This window comes from Homarus americanus, unplaced genomic scaffold (genome assembly GCF_018991925.1).
Source record: "Homarus americanus isolate GMGI-L3 unplaced genomic scaffold, GMGI_Hamer_2.0 scaffold16430, whole genome shotgun sequence".
NCBI classification, from domain to species: Eukaryota; Metazoa; Arthropoda; class Malacostraca; order Decapoda; family Nephropidae; genus Homarus; species Homarus americanus.
Window position 1 is genome coordinate 6,921,154 of NW_024729259.1, and position 22,383 is coordinate 6,943,536.

At 45.8% G+C, this 22,383-nt stretch overlaps 1 protein-coding gene across 1 annotated transcript; it reads left to right on the forward strand.

Annotated features, from left to right (window-relative positions):
• The first annotated feature begins 462 nt into the window (after positions 1-462).
• LOC121866553 (vegetative cell wall protein gp1-like) lies at positions 463-3,648 on the forward strand. Its single transcript, XM_042366319.1, has 3 exons — positions 463-590; positions 2,845-2,978; positions 3,482-3,648. The coding sequence occupies exons 1-3, from the start codon at positions 463-465 to the stop codon at positions 3,646-3,648; spliced, it is 429 nt and encodes a 142-aa protein (XP_042222253.1).
• Positions 3,649-22,383: the final 18,735 nt, after the last annotated feature.

Sequence of the window (22,383 nt, forward strand, 5' to 3'; positions counted from 1 at the left end):
ACTGTGACCTACATGTTGTGTTACCGCAGCGTCACCGTTATGGTTAAGGTGCGTCTGCTGAGTGGTTACTGCGCTCTCCTCTCAAACTAAAGGTCACTCGTTCCTTCCCGAGGCACCCTTAATGCACCCGGATGTGAATATGTACCTAACTTATCATTGGAGAAGTTAAGGTGGTCGAGTGCAGTGCCAGCTACTTCAGGTCTCCAGAACCGAATCCATTACAAGCTACTGAACAGTGTTCTTGATTACTATAGTAGAAGCTGAAGCAACAACAACAACAATCTCTTTTATATTATGACCTTGTGGCTTATGTGCCAGAACGCTACACAATCTGTGCAATTTTATAATTCCAGGCCAGGCTTCCCAGGGTAGAGATGTGTACTGTACTTGTTGACCTCATGTCAAGTGTCCCAGTCACGTAGAGACATTATATTGGGACATTATTAACTACGGTAAGACACGATGCTGACCTTAGATCACAATGACGACACGTTACCGCTGCAACAAGAATTAAAACACCGGTGCCAAAGTGAGAAAACTGTAAGACACGGTTCCTGCATGAACAGAGACAAAGTACCCTCATACTCCACGTTCGTCATTTTCTTGCTATCAGTATTCTTCTTCTTCGTCCAGAGTGAAAGAATCTGTCTCTGTCTCCAGTGGCTTTGCTGGTGCAATATTCTCCAGAAGACGTCCAAACTTCTTTGACCAGCAGTGAAACAGTAATATGCCACTTAAAGTCTGTCTCAATGTGCTTGTGTGTGTGTGTTGTGTAGAAAGCATGTTATGTCTGGGGAATAATGGAAAAGCTGGTGTGTGCAGAGCTCAATTGTGTTTGTGAGCAAACCATCATGTGTGAAAAAGTAGCTGGTTGGTCTCGGGTGTTGACTCTGAGGTTCACCAGTTAGTCCTTGTCTCTGTAGTTTGATTGGTATCAGGGGGCTGGTTGGTCTCAAGGGTGCTAACTCACTGAGTCTCTCTGAGAGGTAGGTAAATGAGCTCACCAGTCTACAAGGTTGGTGAGTACTATAACGATGTCCAGGCTCTTTTACTCTCCCAGTACCCCTATACTACCCTCTCCCAGTACCCTAGCACGCCCCCTCTCCCAGGCCCCTCTCCCAGTACCCTAGCACCTCATGCCCTAGCACCCTCTCCCAGTACCCCTAGCACCCTCTCCCAGTACCCCTAGCACCCTCTCTCCCACCCTAGCACCCTCTCCCAGTACCCCTAGCCCTCTCCCAGTACCCCTAGCACCTCTCCCAGTACCCCTAGCACCCTCTCCCAGTACCCTAGCACCTCTCCCAGTACCCCAGTACCCTCTCCCAGTCCCCTAGCACCCTCTCCCAGTGCCCCCTAGCACCTCTCCCCAGTGCCCTAGCACCCTCTCTAGTACCCCAGCCCCTCTCCCAGTACCCTAACCTCTCCCAGTACCCTAACCCCTCTCCCAGTCACCCCTAGCACCCTCTCCCAGTACCCCAGCCCCTTCTCCCAGTACCCCTAGCACCCCTCCCAGTACCCCTAGCACCCTCTCCCAGTACCCCTAGCACCCTCTCCCAGTACCCCCAGCACCCTCTCCCAGCACCATCCCTCCCAGTACCCCAGCACCTCCAGTACCCCCAGCACCCCCTCCAGCACCCCAGCACCCCAGCCCCAGCACCCCTCTCCCAGCACCTAGCACCCCCTCCCAGTACCCCTAGCACCCTTCTCCAGTACCCCTAGCACCCTCTCCCAGTACCCCCAGCACCCCCTCTCCCAGTACCCCCAGCACCCCTCTCCCAGCACCCCTAGCACCCTCCCCAGCACCCCTAGCACCCTCTCCCAGCACCCCCAGCACCCTCTCCCCAGTACCCCCAGCACCCTCTCCCAGTACCCCCAGCACCCTCTCCCAGCACCCCCAGCACCCCCTTCCAGCACCCCCAGCACCCTCCCCCAGCACCCCCAGCACCCTCCCAGCACCCCAGCACCCTCTCCCAGCACCCCAGCACCCCCTCCCAGTACCCCTAGCACCCTCTCTTCCAGCACCCCAGCACCCCTCTCCCCAGCACCCCAGCACCCTCTCCCCAGCATTCCCCAGCACCCTCCAGCACCCCTAGCACCCTCTCCAGCACCCCCAGCACCTCTTCCAGCACCTAGCACCCCTCTCCCAGCACCCCCAGCACCCCTCCCAGTACCCCAGCACCTCTCCCAGCACCCCTAGCACCCTCCCCAGCACCCCTAGCACCCTCTCCCAGTACCCCCTAGCACCCTCCCAGTACCCCAGCACCCTCCCAGCACCCCTAGCACCCTCCCAGCACCCCCCAGCACCCTCCCAGCACCCCCAGCACCTCCCCAGCACCCCAGCACTCTCCCCAGCAACCCCAGCACCCCTCTCCCAGCACCCCAGCACCCCTCTCCCCAGCACCCCCAGCACCCTCTCTCCCCAGTACCCCAGCACCCTCCCAGCACCCCCAGCACCCTCCCCAGCACCCCAGCACCTCCCCAGCACCCAGCACCCTCCCAGCATTCCCCAGCACCTCCCCAGCACCCCAGCACCCTCTCCCAGCACCCCCCAGCACCCTCCCCAGCACCCCCCCCCAGCACCCTCCCCACCCCAGCACCCCCTCCAGCACCCCAGCACCCTCCCCCAGCACCCCCAGCACCTCTCCCAGCACCCCCAGCACCCCCCTCCAGCAGCACCCCCAGCACCTCCTCCAGCACCCCCAGCACCCCTCCCAGCACCCCAGCACCTCCAGCACCCCCAGCACCCCCTCCCAGCACCCCCAGCACCCCTCCAGCACCCCAGCACCTCTCCCCAGCACCCCCAGCACCCTCCCAGCACCCCAGCACCCTCCCCAGTACCCCCAGCACCTCAGCACCCCAGCACCCCCTCTCCCCAGCACCCCCAGCACCCTCTCCCAGCACCCCAGCACCCTCCCAGCACCCAGCACCCCTCTCCCAGTACCCCCAGCACCCTCCCCAGCACCCCCAGCACCCTTCCAGTACCCCCTAGCACCCTCCTCCCAGTACCCCTTAGCACCCTCTCCCAGCACCCCTAGCACCCCCTTCCAGTACCCCTCAGCACCCTCTCCAGCACCCCAGCACCTCTCCCAGTACCCCCAGCACCTCCCAGTACCCCCTAGCACCCCCTCCCCAGCACCCCAGCACCCCTCCAGCACCCCCAGCACCCTCCCCAGCACCCCCAGCACCCCTCCCACCCCTAGCACCCCTCCAGCACCCCTAGCACCCTCCCCAGTACCCCCAGCACCCTCTCCCAGTACCCCAGCACCTCTCCCAGCACCCCCAGCACCTCTCCCAGCACCCCCAGCACCTCTCCCCAGCACCCCCAGCACCCTCTCCCAGCACCCCAGCACCCCTCCCAGCACCCCCCAGACCTCTCCCCAGCACCCCTAGCACCCCCTCCAGCACCCCCAGCACCCCTTCCAGCACCCCCAGCACCTCTCCCCAGCACCCCCAGCACCTCCCCACCCCCAGCACCTCCCAGCACCCCCAGCACCCTCTCCCAGTACCCCTAGCACCCCTCTCCCCAGCACCCCTAGCACCCCTCTCCCAGTACCCCCAGCACCCTCTCCCAGATTCCCCAGCACCCTCTCCCAGTACCCCCTAGCACCCTCTCCCAGTACCCCTAGCACCCTCTCCCAGTACCCCTAGCGCCCTCCCAGTACCCCAGCACCCTCTCCCAGTACTCCCTAGCACCCTCTCCCAGTACCCTAAACCTCTCCCAGTACCCCTAGCACCTCTCCTATAAATTCTTAGTCTCTACCTGTCGCCTCTCATTTTTATTCTGTTTACAAGTTTTTTTCTGACATACACAAATTTTGTTTTACGTTCATCAGTTGTCGTCGTTCATCAGTTGTCGTTCACCAATTGTCGTTCACTAGTTGTCGTTCATCAGTGTTCATTCTTTACCTCTTGTCCTGTATATTGACCAGTGTTAAGATATCCACTGGGAGTTCTGGCTTCGTTCTCCTGTGCGTGTGTGTATGTGTGTGTGTATGTGTATGTGTGTGTTTTACTGCCTATATTTCGTTGTTTTGACGTTGTTTGTGTGTTGTTCTTTTTTTAACAGTTGATTTTTTCCCTCTTTTCAATAAACTCAATTCTACCGTCCCAACATGTTAGTTAGTTTTTTTTTCGCTTTTCTCTATATATATATTTATTTCCTCCACTCTTCCCTTTCACCTCTATTTAAAATTGTTTTATGATGACTCAGTAAAATCCTCAGCGTTTTGAACCTAAAGCCGTGATATGAGTCCTTAGGATGCCAATGTTGCCACTAGTACAACGATCATCACAAGCGGTAAACAATTATTATATGTCAACAATTTAAACAATCCCCCCCCCCTCTCTCTCTCTCTCTTGATGCCATGAGGGACTGATCATCATGGACCTGTGACCTGATCCACAGACTCTTCCCCTTGCCACATACTTCAGACGCCTCGCGGGACACACTTTGATTGGCCCGCCGCGGAGTCTTTTCGTCGTGGTCTCCTAAGGCATCGCTTCCTGTTGTATCGTCCACCTGTTGCATCGCTTCCTGGCTGTATCGTCCACCTGTTGCACGCTTCCTGGCTGTATCGTCCACCTGTTGCACGCTTCCTGGCTGTATCGTCCACCTGTTGCACGCCTCGGCTGTATCGTCCACCTGTTGCACGCTCCCTGGCTGTATCGTCCACCTGTTGCATCGCTTCCTGGCTGTACGTCCACCTGCTGCATCGCTTCCTGGCTGCATCGTCCTTCTGAATCCCTTATGGCTACATAGCTGACCTGTGTTTATATGTACCCGGTTCACTGGTCCCTTGTATCGCTTCTTCGGCTTCATTGTTTATGTAGCTGTATCGCCGCTTCATCGATCCCCTTCCTGCATCGCTTTTCCAGTAACCTGCCTCTGGCTACATCGCTTTCCTAAATGGGTCTCCTCCTTACCAACGTCAGCCTCCTGGTGAAGCTCTTCCATGTTTTCTATCGCATTTATGTTGCATCTCGTTCTCGTGTTGCATTGCATTCATGTTGAAGCTTTATGTATTGTATCGCTCCCGAGGCGTATCGCTCCCTTTACGCGCCGCGCCCAGGTCTTGCTAGACACAAATTATCTTACTTTTTTTGTCTGGGTCTGGGAAATTGCATCTGTTGCTCCCCGAGCAATATAAGGGAGCGCCACCAGCCTCCCTCCCTCCTCCCTTCATCACGGTTATCACCAGGCGGAGACGGCGCTGGAGACTTCCCACCCACTACCTTGATCACCTCCTCTGTACACACCATCTTGCTCCACCTCTTCTACACATTCCTGACACTTTTACACTTTCCTGCCCCACCTTCCTTATACACTTACACCCAGACACTGCCTTCTGTCTTTCTCTTTCACGGTACAACCTCTCTACACCTTACTTATCCTGACTGCTTCACCGACACCTTTATAGCTTCTACCTCCAACACTACCACTCCCTCCAACACTACCACTCCCTCCAACACTACCACCCCTCCAACACTACCACCTCCAACACTACCACCCCCTCCAACATTACCACCTGAACTCCACACCCTCCCAACATCACCCCTTCCTCTCAAAACAACCCTCCCTCTCCCTTAATGCCTCCCCCGTTATCTCCCCTCCCTCCCACCACTCCACAATATTCTCGGCTCCTGTGTAAAGGCCAACTCGGCCTCGTCATACTAAACCACTCAGCCGACCCTTTGAACCTCATGGGGTCGGGTCCTGCTGCTGCATTCTCTCTCACACACACACACACACACACACACACACACACACACACACACACACACACACACACACACACGTATAATACTTGCCTCCAGGGCTTGGAATACGCCCCATATTTCTGCGTTGTGTGGGTTTACAGCGGGTAATATTTGGTTCAGTGGCGAGAGACGTATCTTAGAGACGACGCCGCTATCCACACTATGGGGCACTGAATTAACCTCTCTCTCTCTCTCTCTCTCTCTCTCTCTCTCTCTCTCTCTCTCTCTACCCGGTTTATATGTTAGTACTCTCTCACACTGTCGTCAGCTTAACACACACCTGATGTCTCTCTGTTAATTATTTATCGTAACTCTAATGAATTTACCAGTTATAAAAACCGTATGTCTGTCGTGTCCGTTGAGGCCATTTGACCAGCGCCTTGATAGTTAAAATTAGTGTATTTAAAACAAACAAAAATAGTATTGTTTTAAATGATCAATATTGTGCTGAGACTGTATTGAATATATGAGTATTATCTCACCTTTAGTTGGGAATAAACAAATATTACGACTGGGAGCTTCTAGAATCCAGACTTTAGTGACCTTGTGACGGGTTAGGTCAGGTCAGGTCAGGTCAAACTCACCAGTCGACCTCTGCCTGATTCCTGGGTCATCATCGTCCCTATGTTAGCTTCCTCTACTTCCCAACAGTCATATTTACAGTAAGTATACAGGATTAACGTACTACTGTAGACCTCATTTTGGCCTCCTAGTTATCTATCCATCACCACCACCACCATCATCACCACCACCACCACCATCATCATCACCACCACCACCATCATCACCACCACCACCATCACCTCAGTTACACACTTATTCCCATCGACGTACAAACTCAGAAGTAGCTGACAGGAGCTCCCACAGTGGCCGTGTTCACAGAGGTCTAGCAGGGGAGTGTTGTGGCCAATTTATATTTTTCCCCAACTCTGTTGTACGAATATTGCAGAACTGTGTTGGTGTTCAGGTGCTGACGTGGGGCTATAGGCGGCTTGTCCGGTTATATTTGGGGGTTTGGCATTTTTTTGTAGTGACTATCGCTTAATATATATATATATATATATATATATATATATATATATATATATGAACAGACTCAAAGACTACAGACCAGTTTACGTCAGTTTCCGAAAACTTCTTCTCCAACGGACTTCAGTTAGACATAATTTCAGTCAAGTGCGAGAATAATTAAGTTGTAAAGGTAATTTTAATACCCTAAACCAGTTACAAGTTCTCAAGGAAGTATCACCTGTATGTAATGAATATTAATTACTTACATTTACCGTTCATCTCTAATGAAAATTTTCATGATTCAGGAAGGTAATGTTTTATGAGTGCTTTGAAGAACTAAAAAAAAATGAAGAAACTTATTACACCATTATTAACAACATAAAATTGCTGTTCTACATCCAGGCTGCAGCAAGACAACAAGCACATGGGTCAACAGCCCTGTGTGCCGCCATTTCTCCAAGAGCCTTTCAGTTTTGTAGCGATACTTAGCGTTACAAAAACCTGACGTCATTTTCCACGCACGTGTAGTCACTGGTTGGTAGACGACCTCTAGTTTTTGTTATCGGGAGAAAGAGTTCCCTGTTTTGTGTGCCGCGGGTGATCCACAGTTTACTAATTGCAGTAAAAGTCTCGAGTACAAGCTTTATTCTTTATTCTCTTCTCAGTTAACATGACTAATGTGATCCATTTTATACTTTATTGTTTCACAGGAAAATTTTTAATTAAAAGATAAGAGAAAATATCATATTTTGACAAAATATTGCATCAGTGTTTACGACACAGATGTCCCCACACGTCACGATAACAAGCTGGGTCGACAGCCTTTAGAGGATGACCTCCGGTTACCACAGTCTTCACCTGCCACTAACGAGGCATCTGTAGATTGAAAAAGAGAACTTGATTATGGCGGAATAACATATCAAAGTCGAGGAAATAATCATTGCTGTTAACATTTCACAAAAAAAGTGGAGCAGTTATTGTGTATGAACATTCGTGGATATCTCAGTCTGTACAAGATGGCCTCCCTGAACCTCGGCTTTCAGGATCAACAAAGAGAACGGCCTCAATTCGCGAGTTCCTTGAACTGGACTAAGACGACACAGGAAACTTTCCTTCCCTCTGGTGACGGAAGATAAGACCTGCAGGATTCATCATTGGGATCCTGACTTAAAGATGAAATCCCCTCTATAGAACCATCGGAATCCTCTAAGATGTTCAGATATCAACATTCTCATTACAAGACATTGCTTAGATTTTCTGGGATAAGAAATCGATTCCGTTGATCAATTTCCTACCACAAGCAGCGGTCACCGGGAACAACTGTACTGTGGTCCACATTATCTTCTGGATTTTGTCAATATCCAGCGGTAACTTATGGTGCTTGTTATAGTTCAGGTTTACCTATATGCTATTATATAACAGAGTCCTGTCAGAAATATGTTATTTGGGATTTCAAATTTTAAAGAATATGTTTCAATAAAATCCCAACTCTGACATATTTTTTTAGTTAATATATGCACCAAACTCATCATCATTTTCTGTGTTCCGCTTCATTTTATACATAAAAATGAACCATTATATTACATCTCTATAGATTATAAACATGTATGACGGACCTCTGTACATGGCAGCTGTAAATCAGAAATGAATTGTTTGTATAGATCGTCATGTGGAGCGAGGTCAATATATATATATATATATATATATATATATATATATATATATATATATATATATATATATATATATATATATATATATATATATATATATATATATATATATATATATATATATATATATACCATTTAATACACACAAACACGTAGATCAATATACAACTTACGAATCCAATTATGATATACGTGTCTGCACGTAACTTTATACACTAACACGCTGTAAGCTTGCAAACAACGTACTGGAGTTTACAGGACAGGAGATCCCGCACAGAGCCTCCCGAGTCAGAGATCTCACTACCCAGTTAACCTCTACTACCATCACTGATAATCCAACCATAACTATCGTCTTGGAAGGTTGGGCATCATACCTATAATAATAATAATAATAATAATAATAATAATCTTTTTACATATTGTGATTATCTAAGAAGCGATTTGTTTTCCGACGTGAAGGAAGGACTTGACTCCATCCTTCACCATAGATAATAATTATTGTCTCATATTTCTGTGTCCGCTTTTCATAATTTAGCCTTTGGGCCAAGTGTGAAAATTCTTCCTGGTTTTAGTGTAGGTAAATCCACTAAAATGATTTAATAGTCTCCTTGCACAAAGCTATATATATGATCACTTCTATGCAAACACACTTACGTAACGAGTTTGTTATTTGTTAAGCCGCTCAATATAGTTCCCTCAATAAGCAATAACATTCACGGACAGACTACAACAGTTAATATCACGTTATCAGGAAAGGTTCAAAGGACATCAACTATCATTTATCAAGACGATAATGTTGTTCACGGGTCGATAACTCTGGTTGTAAAGCTTACCACCACCACCACAGACCCGCCACCAGTCACCTGTGTGTGGGATAGTGTGAGAAAGAGCTGTTCTCCTACTCGGCGTGGTAAGACTGCGTTACCTGCCCGGAGTAGAACTTGTGGACTGTTGGTCAATAATAACTACTGCGTTGTTTGGACAATGATTGCTATAATGTAATATAATTCTCTATTGATACAGTGCTGTAGTGCCCTCTTGTACCTGACAGTTCCAGTTAGGCACTAAAGTACTGATTATCATGTACTGTACTTTGTGTTGGTCCTTCCTTCACACACTCGAGTACACAATGCAGAAAGGATGCCTGTCACTTAATGTAAACGCCACCCAGTGTAAACGTCACCCAGTGTAAACGTCACCCAGTGTAAACGTCACCCAGTGTAAACGTCACCCAGTGTAAACGCCACCCAGTGTAAACGCCACCCAGTGTAGATCTCTTACACTTTGATCCAGAAATATGTGTGTGTGGTTGGAGGGTTAAGGAGATATATGAGAGTCTTGGGACCTGTTGGCTCGTATCTTGAGTATTGAGATGATTGTGACCGAACTACAACTACCTGACCAACCATAAGTGTTGTTATAGCCCCTCCCTAACTGTAAAAAGTCGTCCACCCTTTAGTAATCCTAAGCTAACCAAACCTAACTTAACTAAACAACAATGTTAATAATAATATCATCAGGTCATGGGAGTGTGGGTCCGTCAGCCTGTGTGTGTGTGTGTGTGTGTGTGAAGGATCCTGGCGACAGCTCCATTAAAAGTTGACTCTCGCTAACCAAACTTCTCCATCCTTCTCTCATCCTCGGGGCGGGAGATGCCTTGTTAGTGACCTTTACCTCCGTCAGCTGTAGTGACTTTTAACTTGTACTTTTGATCTTCTGTTACTCAAAGAACATTCAAAATCTGATGGCTATTTGCTCAGTGTGTAATGTGTGTTACCTAACGTTGATTCTGCTTGATAATAATAATTCCTGTCAGAACTTTTGCTGTTAATGGTCATGATAAGTAATTACAATGACATTAAATAAATACAAAATACTATGTTTTGTCTTGTCCAGAATTACAGTGTTCGTCTCACCACGAAGCACCACACAGCCTTACTAACGTGTGGGGCCATAACGCCAGTCTCGCCCCCTGTGGACGAGGAAGCTTACAAGAACAGTTCACAACTCTTAACAGTTTTACAACAGTCGGAAGAACTTGTCTGTATAGCGAGGTGCTCACAGTCTGTTTCTTGTGCTGGTGGCCGCTAGACACATGACCCCCACCCTTTATAGGACCTAACCTAACCTAACCATTGATCGGGAGTGTTTGATGAAGGCGTATTGATAAAGCCACACACACACACACACACACACACACACACACACACACACACACACACACACACACACACACACACAGGTCTAGTTACGTGTTAGGTGTGTGACAATAGTTGAGCGTAACAGTGTATAGTTGTGTTCCCAGTTCGCTGCCCGTGTCAACAGCACATAATGAGAGTATTAGCCTTAATCTCATCATAAATAAAACATTAAGAGATGTAATAAACGTGTGTGTGTGTGTGTGTGTGTGTGTGTGTGTGTGTGTGTGTGTGTGTGTGTGCTGTTTTCTGTTATGGTTACCTGCCTCGGACATATTTTTTCTCTTGATTGTAATTCTTCCCCTTTCAGTTTGTGTAAGTGTGTTTTACTGAATACGTATTTTCTCAGCGATTTTTTTTTCAGGGAATTTGTATATATTAGGGGAATAATTTGTTTCGGTAAATTTGCGTTTCTTACAATTATTTTCTTTATTTAAATTTTTCGTCGGATTCTTTTTGGTGTAAATGTCTATTTTTTAAGTGAATTTATTCCGTTTTTAGTAAATTAGTTTTAGTGTTTTTTTTATAATTAGTTTTCAGTTAATTCAGTTTTATTTTATTTATTTATTTTACCTTTCCGACGCCATCTCACCTCCACCACCACCAACCACCCACCAACCACCACCACCACCACCACCACCACCACCACCACCACCACCACCACCACCACACCACCACCCACCCACCACCACCACCACCACCACCACCACCACCTACCACCACCACCACCACCACCACCCACCCCACCACCACCACCACCACCCCACCACCACCACCACCACCACCACCACCACCACCACCACCACCACCACCACCACCACCACCCACCACCACCACCACCACCACCACCCACCACCACCACCACCAACCACCACCCCACCCACCACCACCACCACCACCACCACCACCACCAACCAACCACCACCCCACCAACCCCACCACCACCCACCACCACCACCACCACCACCGCCACCACCACCCCCCACCACCACCACCACCACCACCACCACCACACCACCACCACCACACCACCACCACCACCACCACCACCCACCACCACCACCACCACACCCACCACCACCACCACCACCACCACCTGCCACCACACCACCACCACTCCACCTCCCACCACCACCACCCACCACCACCACCCACCACCACCCACCACCACCACCGCCACCACCACCACCCGCCACCACCACACCTTCCCACCACCACCACCCTCACCACCACCACCTACCACCACCACTGCCACCACCCACCACCACCACCACCACCGCCACCACCACCACCACCACCACACCACCACCACCACCACCACCACCTACCACCTACCACCACCACCACCACCTACCACCACCACCTACCACCACCACCTACCTTCCCACCATAATAAAATAGAGTGAAAATGTGACTCTTTACACACATCAGTTAAAAGAGGTTCACTGGGTTAAATAAACGTTGTTATAACTTACATTGTGCTGGGTAATAATGACAGTTACAGTAATTACATGTTACAGTAAATTCCTGAATATTTTTGTAGTTTGGTTCTGTAGTGAGTTGTTAATCTCGTCCAGTGAATGGCAGTTGTTGTTTTAGTGTGTAGAGGAAAAATATTTATATAACTTAACATTTTTATTCAGGGCAGTTTGAATGTTCAATTTAGATCACACACACACGCACACACAAAAAAACGCACACACACAAACACACACATTATAGACAACAATCCTACCCATTCAAAATAATACACAACAGGTGTACACAACAGCGTTACTATAACTGTAACTCTACTTTTTTAGTGTGAATTCATACAAATCTTGAGAAAAATTACGTGAATATAAAATTATTAAAGAAAAACAGCAAAAACACCATACGTAACATAAATAGTACTTCCAAAATGTTAGGCACTGACGGAAGGTACCAAGAACCACCACCCATCATCTTTGTGAATGATGCTTAACAACAATGGTAGTTAGTGCACAGTCGCCTGCACTTCTGCCTGGTACAGTGGATGGCGTGTTTTGAGAGATGTGGCTACTATTACAAGGCTCCTTAGGTCTATTCCTGAAGTTTTAATACATTTTAAACATACACAAGTAAGAATTACATAATGATGCAGTTTGTGCCTTAACGAAGGGGTCATAACACTTCTCTGCTGCTGTTGAGTGTTTCTACAATAGAACAGTGAGTTCTGTTATGGGAGCTCGACCACTGACTAAACTACCAGGTGTTGTGGATATTTCTCTCTCACCTGTAATTACTGTTATATGCTGCGTCTGTACAAGTGCTCAGGTGTAATGTGTAATTCAGAATGTAATAAACTCAGTAGAAAAGTAATTAATGGTAACTTGATGCCTATTACTTCGTGTTTACTGACAACGAAAATTTGAGTTCATCATTGTGTTATGGAGCTAAAAATAAAAGAGTATATCTCATTCTCTAATTTTGTCCGGGTGTAATTGACACTCCATTTCAGCGGTAAACAAAGTGAATTTTGTTCACTACAGTTCACTATACCTAACAAATGTACATTAATTAAAATTTTGATTAAGGAAATTGTATAGTGTAAATGAGTGCTCTATGATTTTGAGTTCATAATCGAACATATTCAGGCAGCGCGTTCTGGGACTAGACGCTCCGAGGCTTCAGTCGTAACCTGATTATCAAGACCGAGTTCTCCACCAGACGCTGACACCATCCCGAGCATCTCAGTAGCAATCGTAATATTTGTACCCACTGGTGATGCTACGTTACTGTCATCTCATAACTAATATATTTAACCGTGTGCTCTAAGTTACATAACTCAGTAAACACCAGTGATTGGAAATAATAAGAATCAAATCTTTTCCTCATCGTTCTCACCTCGGGGAACAACCCTGTGAAAAAAGATCAACTTCCTGGAATCGATCTGTGTTAACGGTCACACCAACTGACTCACTCACTATTCACACGCACTCTACTATAACAGTAAACTAACCATCGTATCTCCGCCATTCTTCTCATGAGCAATAATGCTTTACCGACTTACTCTAGTTAATAAAAGACTATTGGGAAAAAGGTCAATTGTAACCCAACGTCACTCGGCATTTTTTCGTCTGTCAGAATATAAATCAAGACAGTTATCTTTAATGAGGTCACAAGATATCCTCTGAGTTCACAGTATCATTTGATATACTGAACTGATTGTCTCCTTAAACCCAGGACACACTGCATGGAATACCTTAATTCACGATGGTTATAAGGATGTAAAGCTAAATACTCAGGTCACTTGTAACCATTTTGGGAGTGTTGGTATAGAGCAGAGTATTGTAATGGGTTCTTATCTCAGTGACGGAGGATCATAAAGCTATATTGTGGCACGTGCGAGAAACAGTGTACAGATAACTAGCAGAACCCTGAAGCTTTATTCTGGCACGAGAGAAACAGTGCACATATAACTAGCAGAACCCTTTGAGCAACTTCCTCTTAATATTATAGATTCGAATTGCCTCTCAACACTTCTTTACCGATCGATGGTTGATGAATTAGTAAACAACTTTCTTACACACCGCCTCAGGATATACTGTAATGCCTGACCAAAGTTCACAGCTCACAAATTTCATTGATCATTTATGTCTTAACAACAAACTTTCATCCGCTGAGAGAACAGTGTCTTAAATTTCCGAAAAGTCGAGGCGTATGATCTTTCTTGGTCAATATTTACCGTGTTCTTGGACTACCTGAACACCCTTTAAACAGATGTCACTCCTCTGTAAAATACAATGATCGTCACGGGTGAATTTGGACTTATAAACAAAGGTGGCTCCTACTTCCCCATCTTCCGTATGCTGGAGGGTGTACGTGAGTGACCGTTTGCTGTTTGTAACTCATGGCGTTTAGTTGACTATCTCCACTAACCACTGGCTATCATCATCCAGTTTTACTCAGCTCAGAGGGCACCCCGGACACCAAGGGGTTACTAGACTATCTCCACTAATGATACAAGACCCTGTGTTGTCTCCTGACGTTGATGATTTCCCAGGTAGAGGATCCGACTCTCTCAGGAAGGTTTGTGTACGAAACTTGATTGAATTTAATAAAGCGTAGTGGGAGTATTACATTGAACTAAGAACACATTGGGGTGAAAAACACTGTTGTAAGCCAAATGGGTCTCAATATAAATAGGTCCCAGTTCAAATAAGTCCCGGTGTAGTCCGTTATATCAAGGTTCATTAGATGTGAAACCTCCATATAACGTGCTATAACCCGTTAGATTGATGTCCGTTAAATGGATATATTTTTACTGTACTTTCCACATTTATTCGGTTAAAAATACAATTTTGGGATAAATATTAAACACTGTGACAGCACGAGGTGAAGGGAACTGAATATTTATTTGAAGGATGGATTGTAAAAGTGTGCAGGCTGACTCAGCCATTTGTCTCTGATCTCTCGTGGTTGTCCTGATTGTATGAAGGCCGGAGAGACTTACCTGGTGAATTATATTAAACTAAATTTGGCTCTTATTTGGAAATAAAACAAAAATTTTTTTATGGTTTCTACAGCAAGTATCAGTAATAGTGTTGTTATATTTGGTGTGAACATTACGAAACAGTGGTTATCTACCAGTATATATATATATATATATATATATATATATATATATATATATATATATATATATATATATATATATATATATATATAAACTCGAAGCTCCCCGAGTCGCCAGAAGCAATGTGGATATACGTAATTGAATAAGTTGACTGCGGCACCAAAGCTCTTGACCCACACCTCTCTATACACGCACCTCACGACAGAAACACAGATTTTTGGCATGTCCATCCTGTCTACCTGTCTCACCACACACACACAACACGTGACCTCAGACATAAAGGTTTGTGTACCTGTTGTCAGCTGTGTCACCCTTGTTACATGTTAATATACTGAACAAATAATACTGAAGGATATTTTACCAATTTATCACTATACTGTTACCAGTCACCTGATGCTGAAGGTGGACAGAATCTCACCAGCAAAAGAGTAGAGTGTACCTGATCACACAGTACCGGGGCTCTACTGCCAGGGACTTGATTACAAACGTTAATCCCATCACCTGTCAAGAATCACACACACACACACACACACACACACACACACACACACACACACACACACACACACACACATATCACCAGGAGTAGAAACAGGCAATAAGAACATAAGAATGGAGGAAACTGCAGCAGGCCTATTGGTCCATACTGGGCAGTCCCGTTTATACCCAACCTCTATTGCTTATATAAGCATCCAACCTATCTTTGAAGCTATTCAGCGTATTCGAGTTAATGATGATATTTGGTAACTTGTTCCATTCATCCACTACTCTGTTTCCAAACCAGTGTTTACCTATTTCACGCCTAAATCTAAATTTGTCTAATTTAAAACCATTGTTACGAGTTCGCTCCTGGTTGGATAGTTTGAGTACCTTTGTAATGTCCCTTTGTTTAGCCCTGACTTCCACTTATACACCTCTATCAGGTCGCCCCTCGTTCTACGTCTCTCGAGGGAGTGCAAATTAAGATGCTTTAACCTGTCTCTATACTCAAGGTTCCTAATGCCCGGGATTAGTCTTCTCATTCTCCTCTGAATTCTTTCCAAGGATTCTATATCCATCCTGTAATACGGTGACCAGAACTGAACTGCGTAATCCAGGTGTAGTCTCACAAGCGCAAGATACAGTTTTAGGATGACCTCGCTAGTCTTGTAACTAACACTCCTTTGTATGAACCCAAGTACTTTATTAGCCTTGTTACGAGCAAAAACACATTGTTTTACGTGGCTTAAGGTTCCTACTTATCATTACTCCTAAATCTCTCTCGCAGTCTGATTTCTCTATGGCATCGTTGTTCATCTGGTATCTGGTTTCCCTGTTTACATCTCCTATACTGAGTAATGAATACAAAGTCTGAGGACGATGATAAATAAGGGTGAGTGAAAGGACAGAGATACGACCTGGAGTGAGTAGATTCTCAAACATATATAAGGTAGTCTCCTCCCCTCCTTCCTCTCCCGAAAAATACTAAGGTATAATAGAATGTATATAGTTATGATAAGGTTTGAGAGCAATTAAGACTCCCTAACATTATCTTAATAGACCTTTTTTGTTACTCGTTGTTGAAGTGAGTAGTTTAGATGTGATCTCACTATTGCCGTTTGGGGACAATTTTTGGGTCGTGAGATATTGAAGATTTGTACCGAGACGTCGTGAGAGAATGTGTGGCCTTGTAGACCTGGATCACTACACCTAGGTCCTCCTCTTCCTCTTATCCCTCGTTTCTTCCTCCTTCTCTTCCTCTTATCCCTCGTTTCTTCCTCCTTCTCTTCCTCTTATTCCTCGTTTCTTTCTCCTCCTCTTCCTCTTACCCTTTCTGTCTTCCTCCTCTTCTTCCTCCTCCTCTTCCTCTTACCCCTCCTTTCTTCCTCCTCTTCTTCCTCCTCTTCTTCCTCCTCCTCTTCCTCTTACCCCTCCTCCTCTTCCTCTTCTTCACTCTCTTGGGACACTTGGTGAGGTGTGATGGACAGGTAAGGAAACAATGTACTGTACTGTAGGTCACTTAATTCTTTTAGGATTCAGAAACTATTTAGAACACATAGATTATGAAATACACGATACACTGTAAGATACATATTGGGTACAGGTAGATACACAACAGAGAGAGAGAGAGAGAGAGAGAGAGAGAGAGGGAGAGAGAGAGAGGCGTTTGTTTACATCAAAGTTCGATTCGTCATCATATCAAAGTTGTTGTCATTTTTCCAGCGAGTGAAGAGATTGCCACGCGTTTTTTTTTTATCCTGGAAAACCAACAACGACGCTAATTGCTGAAACTGAACCAAGAATGACTTTGTGTGTATGGGATGAGTGATGAATGGCTTAGTGGAAGCTCTGATGAACCGTGGGTTAGTGGAACTCTGATGAACCGTGGGTTAGTGGAAGCTCTGATGAACCGTGGGTTAGTGGAACTCTGATGAAACTTGTTTTTAATGGAGCTCTGATAATCATTGTTGAATGGAGCTCTGATATGAAACATGACTTCGTATAACCACTACCACCACTACTACTACCACCACTATTACTACTACCACCACTACTACCACCACCACTATCACTACTACCACCACCACCACCACCACTGTCACTACTTCCACCACTACTACCACTACCACTACTACTACCACCGCTACCACCACTACTACTATCACCACCACCTTCACCACTACTACCAAGAAGAGCACAACACCGCGAGGCTATACAGTACATTGGAAAACATCAGTTGATTTGTTCCGTCTGTCCTTCTGTCCATCCGCCCGTCCGTCTGTCTGCCTGATCTTCCATCCGCTTGTCCACCTGTCCGTCCGCCTGCCCATTGGTCCGTCCGTCGGCCCGTTCGTCTGTCCCTTCTTCCTTCCGTCTGTTTGTCTGTTCTTCCGTCCGTCCGTCTACCCGTTGGTCCATTTGGCTGTCCGTTGTTCCGTCTGTCCACTCGTCTGTCTGTCCGTTCTTCCGTCCGTACATCTGTCCGTCTGTCTGTCTGTCCGTTCGTCCGTCCGTCCGTCTGTCTGTCCTTTCTTCCGTCCATTCATCCACCCGTCAATCTGTCCGTCCGTTCTTCCGTCTTTCCGTCCGTTTTTTTCCGTCTGTCCGTTCCTACCAGATTAAACTCGTAACACGTGTCATCCATCACCAGGAAATACAGGAAAACAAAATCCGAGTGAAAATTCAAAATTACAAATATTGATCAAAAGTAAAATGGCGTTTTTTTTTTGTTTTTTTCTTTATTTCATTTCTGTTCTATAACTTTGAACAGCTTTATTGAGTGTGTTAAAACTCCCATAAGCTCGTATGTCATAATGAAACACCTGTGTTATAAACGAGAACGAACAACACACCATATGTCAAAGGTTAGAAGGGGTCACGAGAAGATGTCAAGAGGTCATATTGTTATAATGTAGTAATAGCTGAAAATAGTGTGTGTGTGTGTTTGTATCTGCCTGTCTGTCTGCCTGTCTGTCTGTCTGTGTGCGTGTATCTGCCTGTCTGTCTGTCTGTGTGCGTGTATCTGGCTGTCTGTCTGTATGTGTATCTGTCTATCTGTCTGTCTGTCTGTTTATCTGTCTGTCTGTTTGTTTGTGTATCTGTCTGTCTTTGTGTCTGTGTATGAGGCCACGCTCTTGGGTCAGCACCGTCACGGCCCACCAAAGGCCATGGCCACCTTTTACACCTACTGAACCATAACACAGGTGAGGTGGCCAGGCATGTACGGCGTCCTCTGATGTCCCCGTGTTCATTTTAATTAAACTTGATGGAGAGGCGACGGTAACTTGATGTTTCTAAAGGTTTCTTTTAGTTTAGACGTAATGAATTAATATAAGATGACCTGTTTTTTATGAAGGAACAAGTTTGGTAAATTATTAATAGGATTTTGATGGTGATTTATTGTGTAACGCGTGGTGAGAATTATGGTAGTGGTGGTGGTGGTGTCATAGGAGGCTTATGGTAGTGGTGGTGGTGGTGTCATAGGAGGCTTATGGTAGTGGTGGTGGTGGTGTCATAGGAGGCTTATGGTAGTGGTGGTGGTGGTGTCATGTCAGAATTATGGTAGTGGTGGTGGTGGTGTCATGTGAGCCTTATGGTAGTGGTGGTGGTGGTGGTGTGTTGTGGGAGCTTATGGTAGTGGTGGTGGTGGTGTCATGGGAGGCTTATGGTAGTGGTGGTGGTGGTGTCATGTCAGAATTATGGTAGTGGTGGTGGTGGTGTCATGGGAGGCTTATGGTAGTGGTGGTGGTGGTGTTATGTCAGAATTATGGTAGTGGTGGTAGTGTCATGTGAGCCTTATGGACTGGCGGTCTGTAGAGAAAGAGGCACTGTTTCTGGCACTGTACTCGCTTGGCTTCAACCTCCCAAACTGTTAAGTAAGTCACCCATTCACATTTGGTTAGAATTTGGATGCCCCGGGATTGTCAGTGACCATGATAAAAGGAGACGGGGTCCTGTGAACACTAAAACAAATCACCCAACTCTCACTCTGTCGATATTGTTGTTATTGTTCACTGTGTGTCACTAGTTTTATGGTTAAATAGTTTCAATCACTCGGTCGCCGCAGTCCATTTATTAAACTTAGAAATAATGAAAAAAAACGCATAGTTACACCACCACATCACTGACACTATCACCAATGACACTATCACCACTGACAATATCACCACCACCACTGGCACTATCACCACCACCCACTATCACCACCACCACTATCACCACCACAACTATTACCACCACCACTGGCACTATCACCACCACCACTATCACCACCACCACTATCACCACCACTGACACTATCACCACCACCACCACTATCACCACCACTGACACTATCACCACCACCACCACTATCACCACCACAACTATCACCACCACCACTATCACCACCACCACTATCACCACTACTATCACCACCACCACCACTATCACCACCACCACCACTATCACACCACAATATCACCGCCACCACTATCACCACCACCACCACTATCACCACCACCTCACCACTATCACCACCATCACCACCACCACCTATCACCACCACCACCACCATCACCACACCCACTATCACCACCTATCACCACCACCACCACTAACCACCACAACTATCACCACCACCACCACTATCACCACCACTGACACTATCACACACCACTGACACTATCACCACCACTGACACTTCTCCCCACTCACTATCACACTACTGACACTATCACCACCACCAACATAACACACCACCACCACTATCACCACTACTGACACTATCACCACCACTGACACTATCACCACCATGACACTATCACCACCACCACTCACACTACTGACACTATCACCACCACTGACACTATCACCACCATGACACTATCACCACTACTGACACCTATGCCACTACTGACACTATCACCACAACCACCACTATCACCACCACTGACACTATCACCGCCACCACCACTATCACCACCACTGACACTATCACCACCACTGACACTATCACCACCACCACCACTATCACCACCACTGACACTATCACCACCACTGACACTATCACCACTACTGACACTATCACCACCACTGACACTATCACCACCACTGACACTATCACCACCACTGACACTATCACCACCACTGACACTACCACCGCCGCCACAAACAAGGATGGACACCAGACGCTACTCCTGTTCGCTGCCAAGTTAGTTAGTCTGTCCAGGGTAGAAAGTTTGTGAAGGTAAGTGGTTGGTGGGTAGCGGCTGTCATTATCCCTTCTTTCTTTCTTTCATTCTTTCTCTTTCTTTCTTTCTTTCTTTCTTTCTTTCTTTCTTTCTTTCTCTTTCTTTCCTTCTTTCTCTCTTTCTTTCTTTCTTTCTCTTTCTTTCTTTCTTTCTTTCTTTCTTTCTCTTCTTTCCTTCTTTCTTTCTTTATTTATCTCTTTCTTTCTTTCTTTCTTTCTTTCTTTCTTTCTTTCTCTTCTTTCCTTCTTTCTTTCTTTCTTTCTTTCTTTCTTTCTTTCTTTCTTTCTTTCTTTCTTTCTTTCTTTCCTTCTTTCTTTCTTTATTTATCTCTTTATTTCTTCTCTCTGTCTCTCTCTCTCTCTCTCTCTCTCTCTCTCTCTCTCTCTCTCTCTCTCTCTCTCTCTCTCTCCTGGTTTAATCTAGTGATTCTTGTCTGTCTTTAGTTTTGATTTTTTTATCTTATATTTTATCAATCTTATCATCTGTTTATTTGTTTGTTTTTTTACTTTACCAATTTACTTAATTTTGATTATATTTCTAATTCTATATTTTCATTTGGTTTCTATCTCTGAACCCTTTGAATCCTAAAGAGATAAAACATCGTCCTCAAAGGGTTAAACCATCGTCCTCAAAGGGTTAAACCATCGTCCTCAAAGGGTTAAACCATCGTCCTTAAAGGGTTAAACCATCGTCCTTAAAGGGTTAAACCATCGTCCTTAAAGGGTTAAACCATCGTCCTCAAAGGGTTAAACCATCGTCCTCAAAGGGTTAAACCATCGTCCTCAAAGGGTTAAACCATCGTCCTCAAAGGGTTAAACCATCGTCCTTAAAGGGTTAAACCATCGTTCTCAAAGGGTTAAACCATCGTCCTTAAGGGTTAAACCATCGTCCTCAAAGGTTAAACCATCGTCTCAAAGGGTTAAACCATCGTCCTTAAAGGGTTAAACCATCGTTCTTAAAGGGTTAAGGTAAACCATCGTCCTCAAAGGGTTAAACCATCGTCCTCAAAGGGTTAAACCATCGTCCTTAAAGGGTTAAACCATCGTCCTCAAAGGGTTAAACCATCGTCCTTAAAGGGTTAAACCATCGTCCTCAAAGGGTTAAACCATCGTCCTCAAAAGGGTTAAACCATCGTCCTCAAAGGGTTAATCTCGATATTTATTTATTTTCATTTTTATTCATCTATCCACATTATTCATAAATTCTTCCATACATCTATTCATCATCTTTCTCGTCCACTCATACCTAAAGATTATCACTAGGTTATATTAAAACAGGTTGTAATTAATACGTGCATAAGATTACGAGAGATTGAGTAATTAATAACATTCATGAGATACTGAACACTATTGATGGCCTCATAGTCTTTGAGAGAGAGAGAGAGAGAGAGAGAGAGAGAGAGGGAGAGAGGGAGAGAGAGGGAGAGGGGGGGAGCA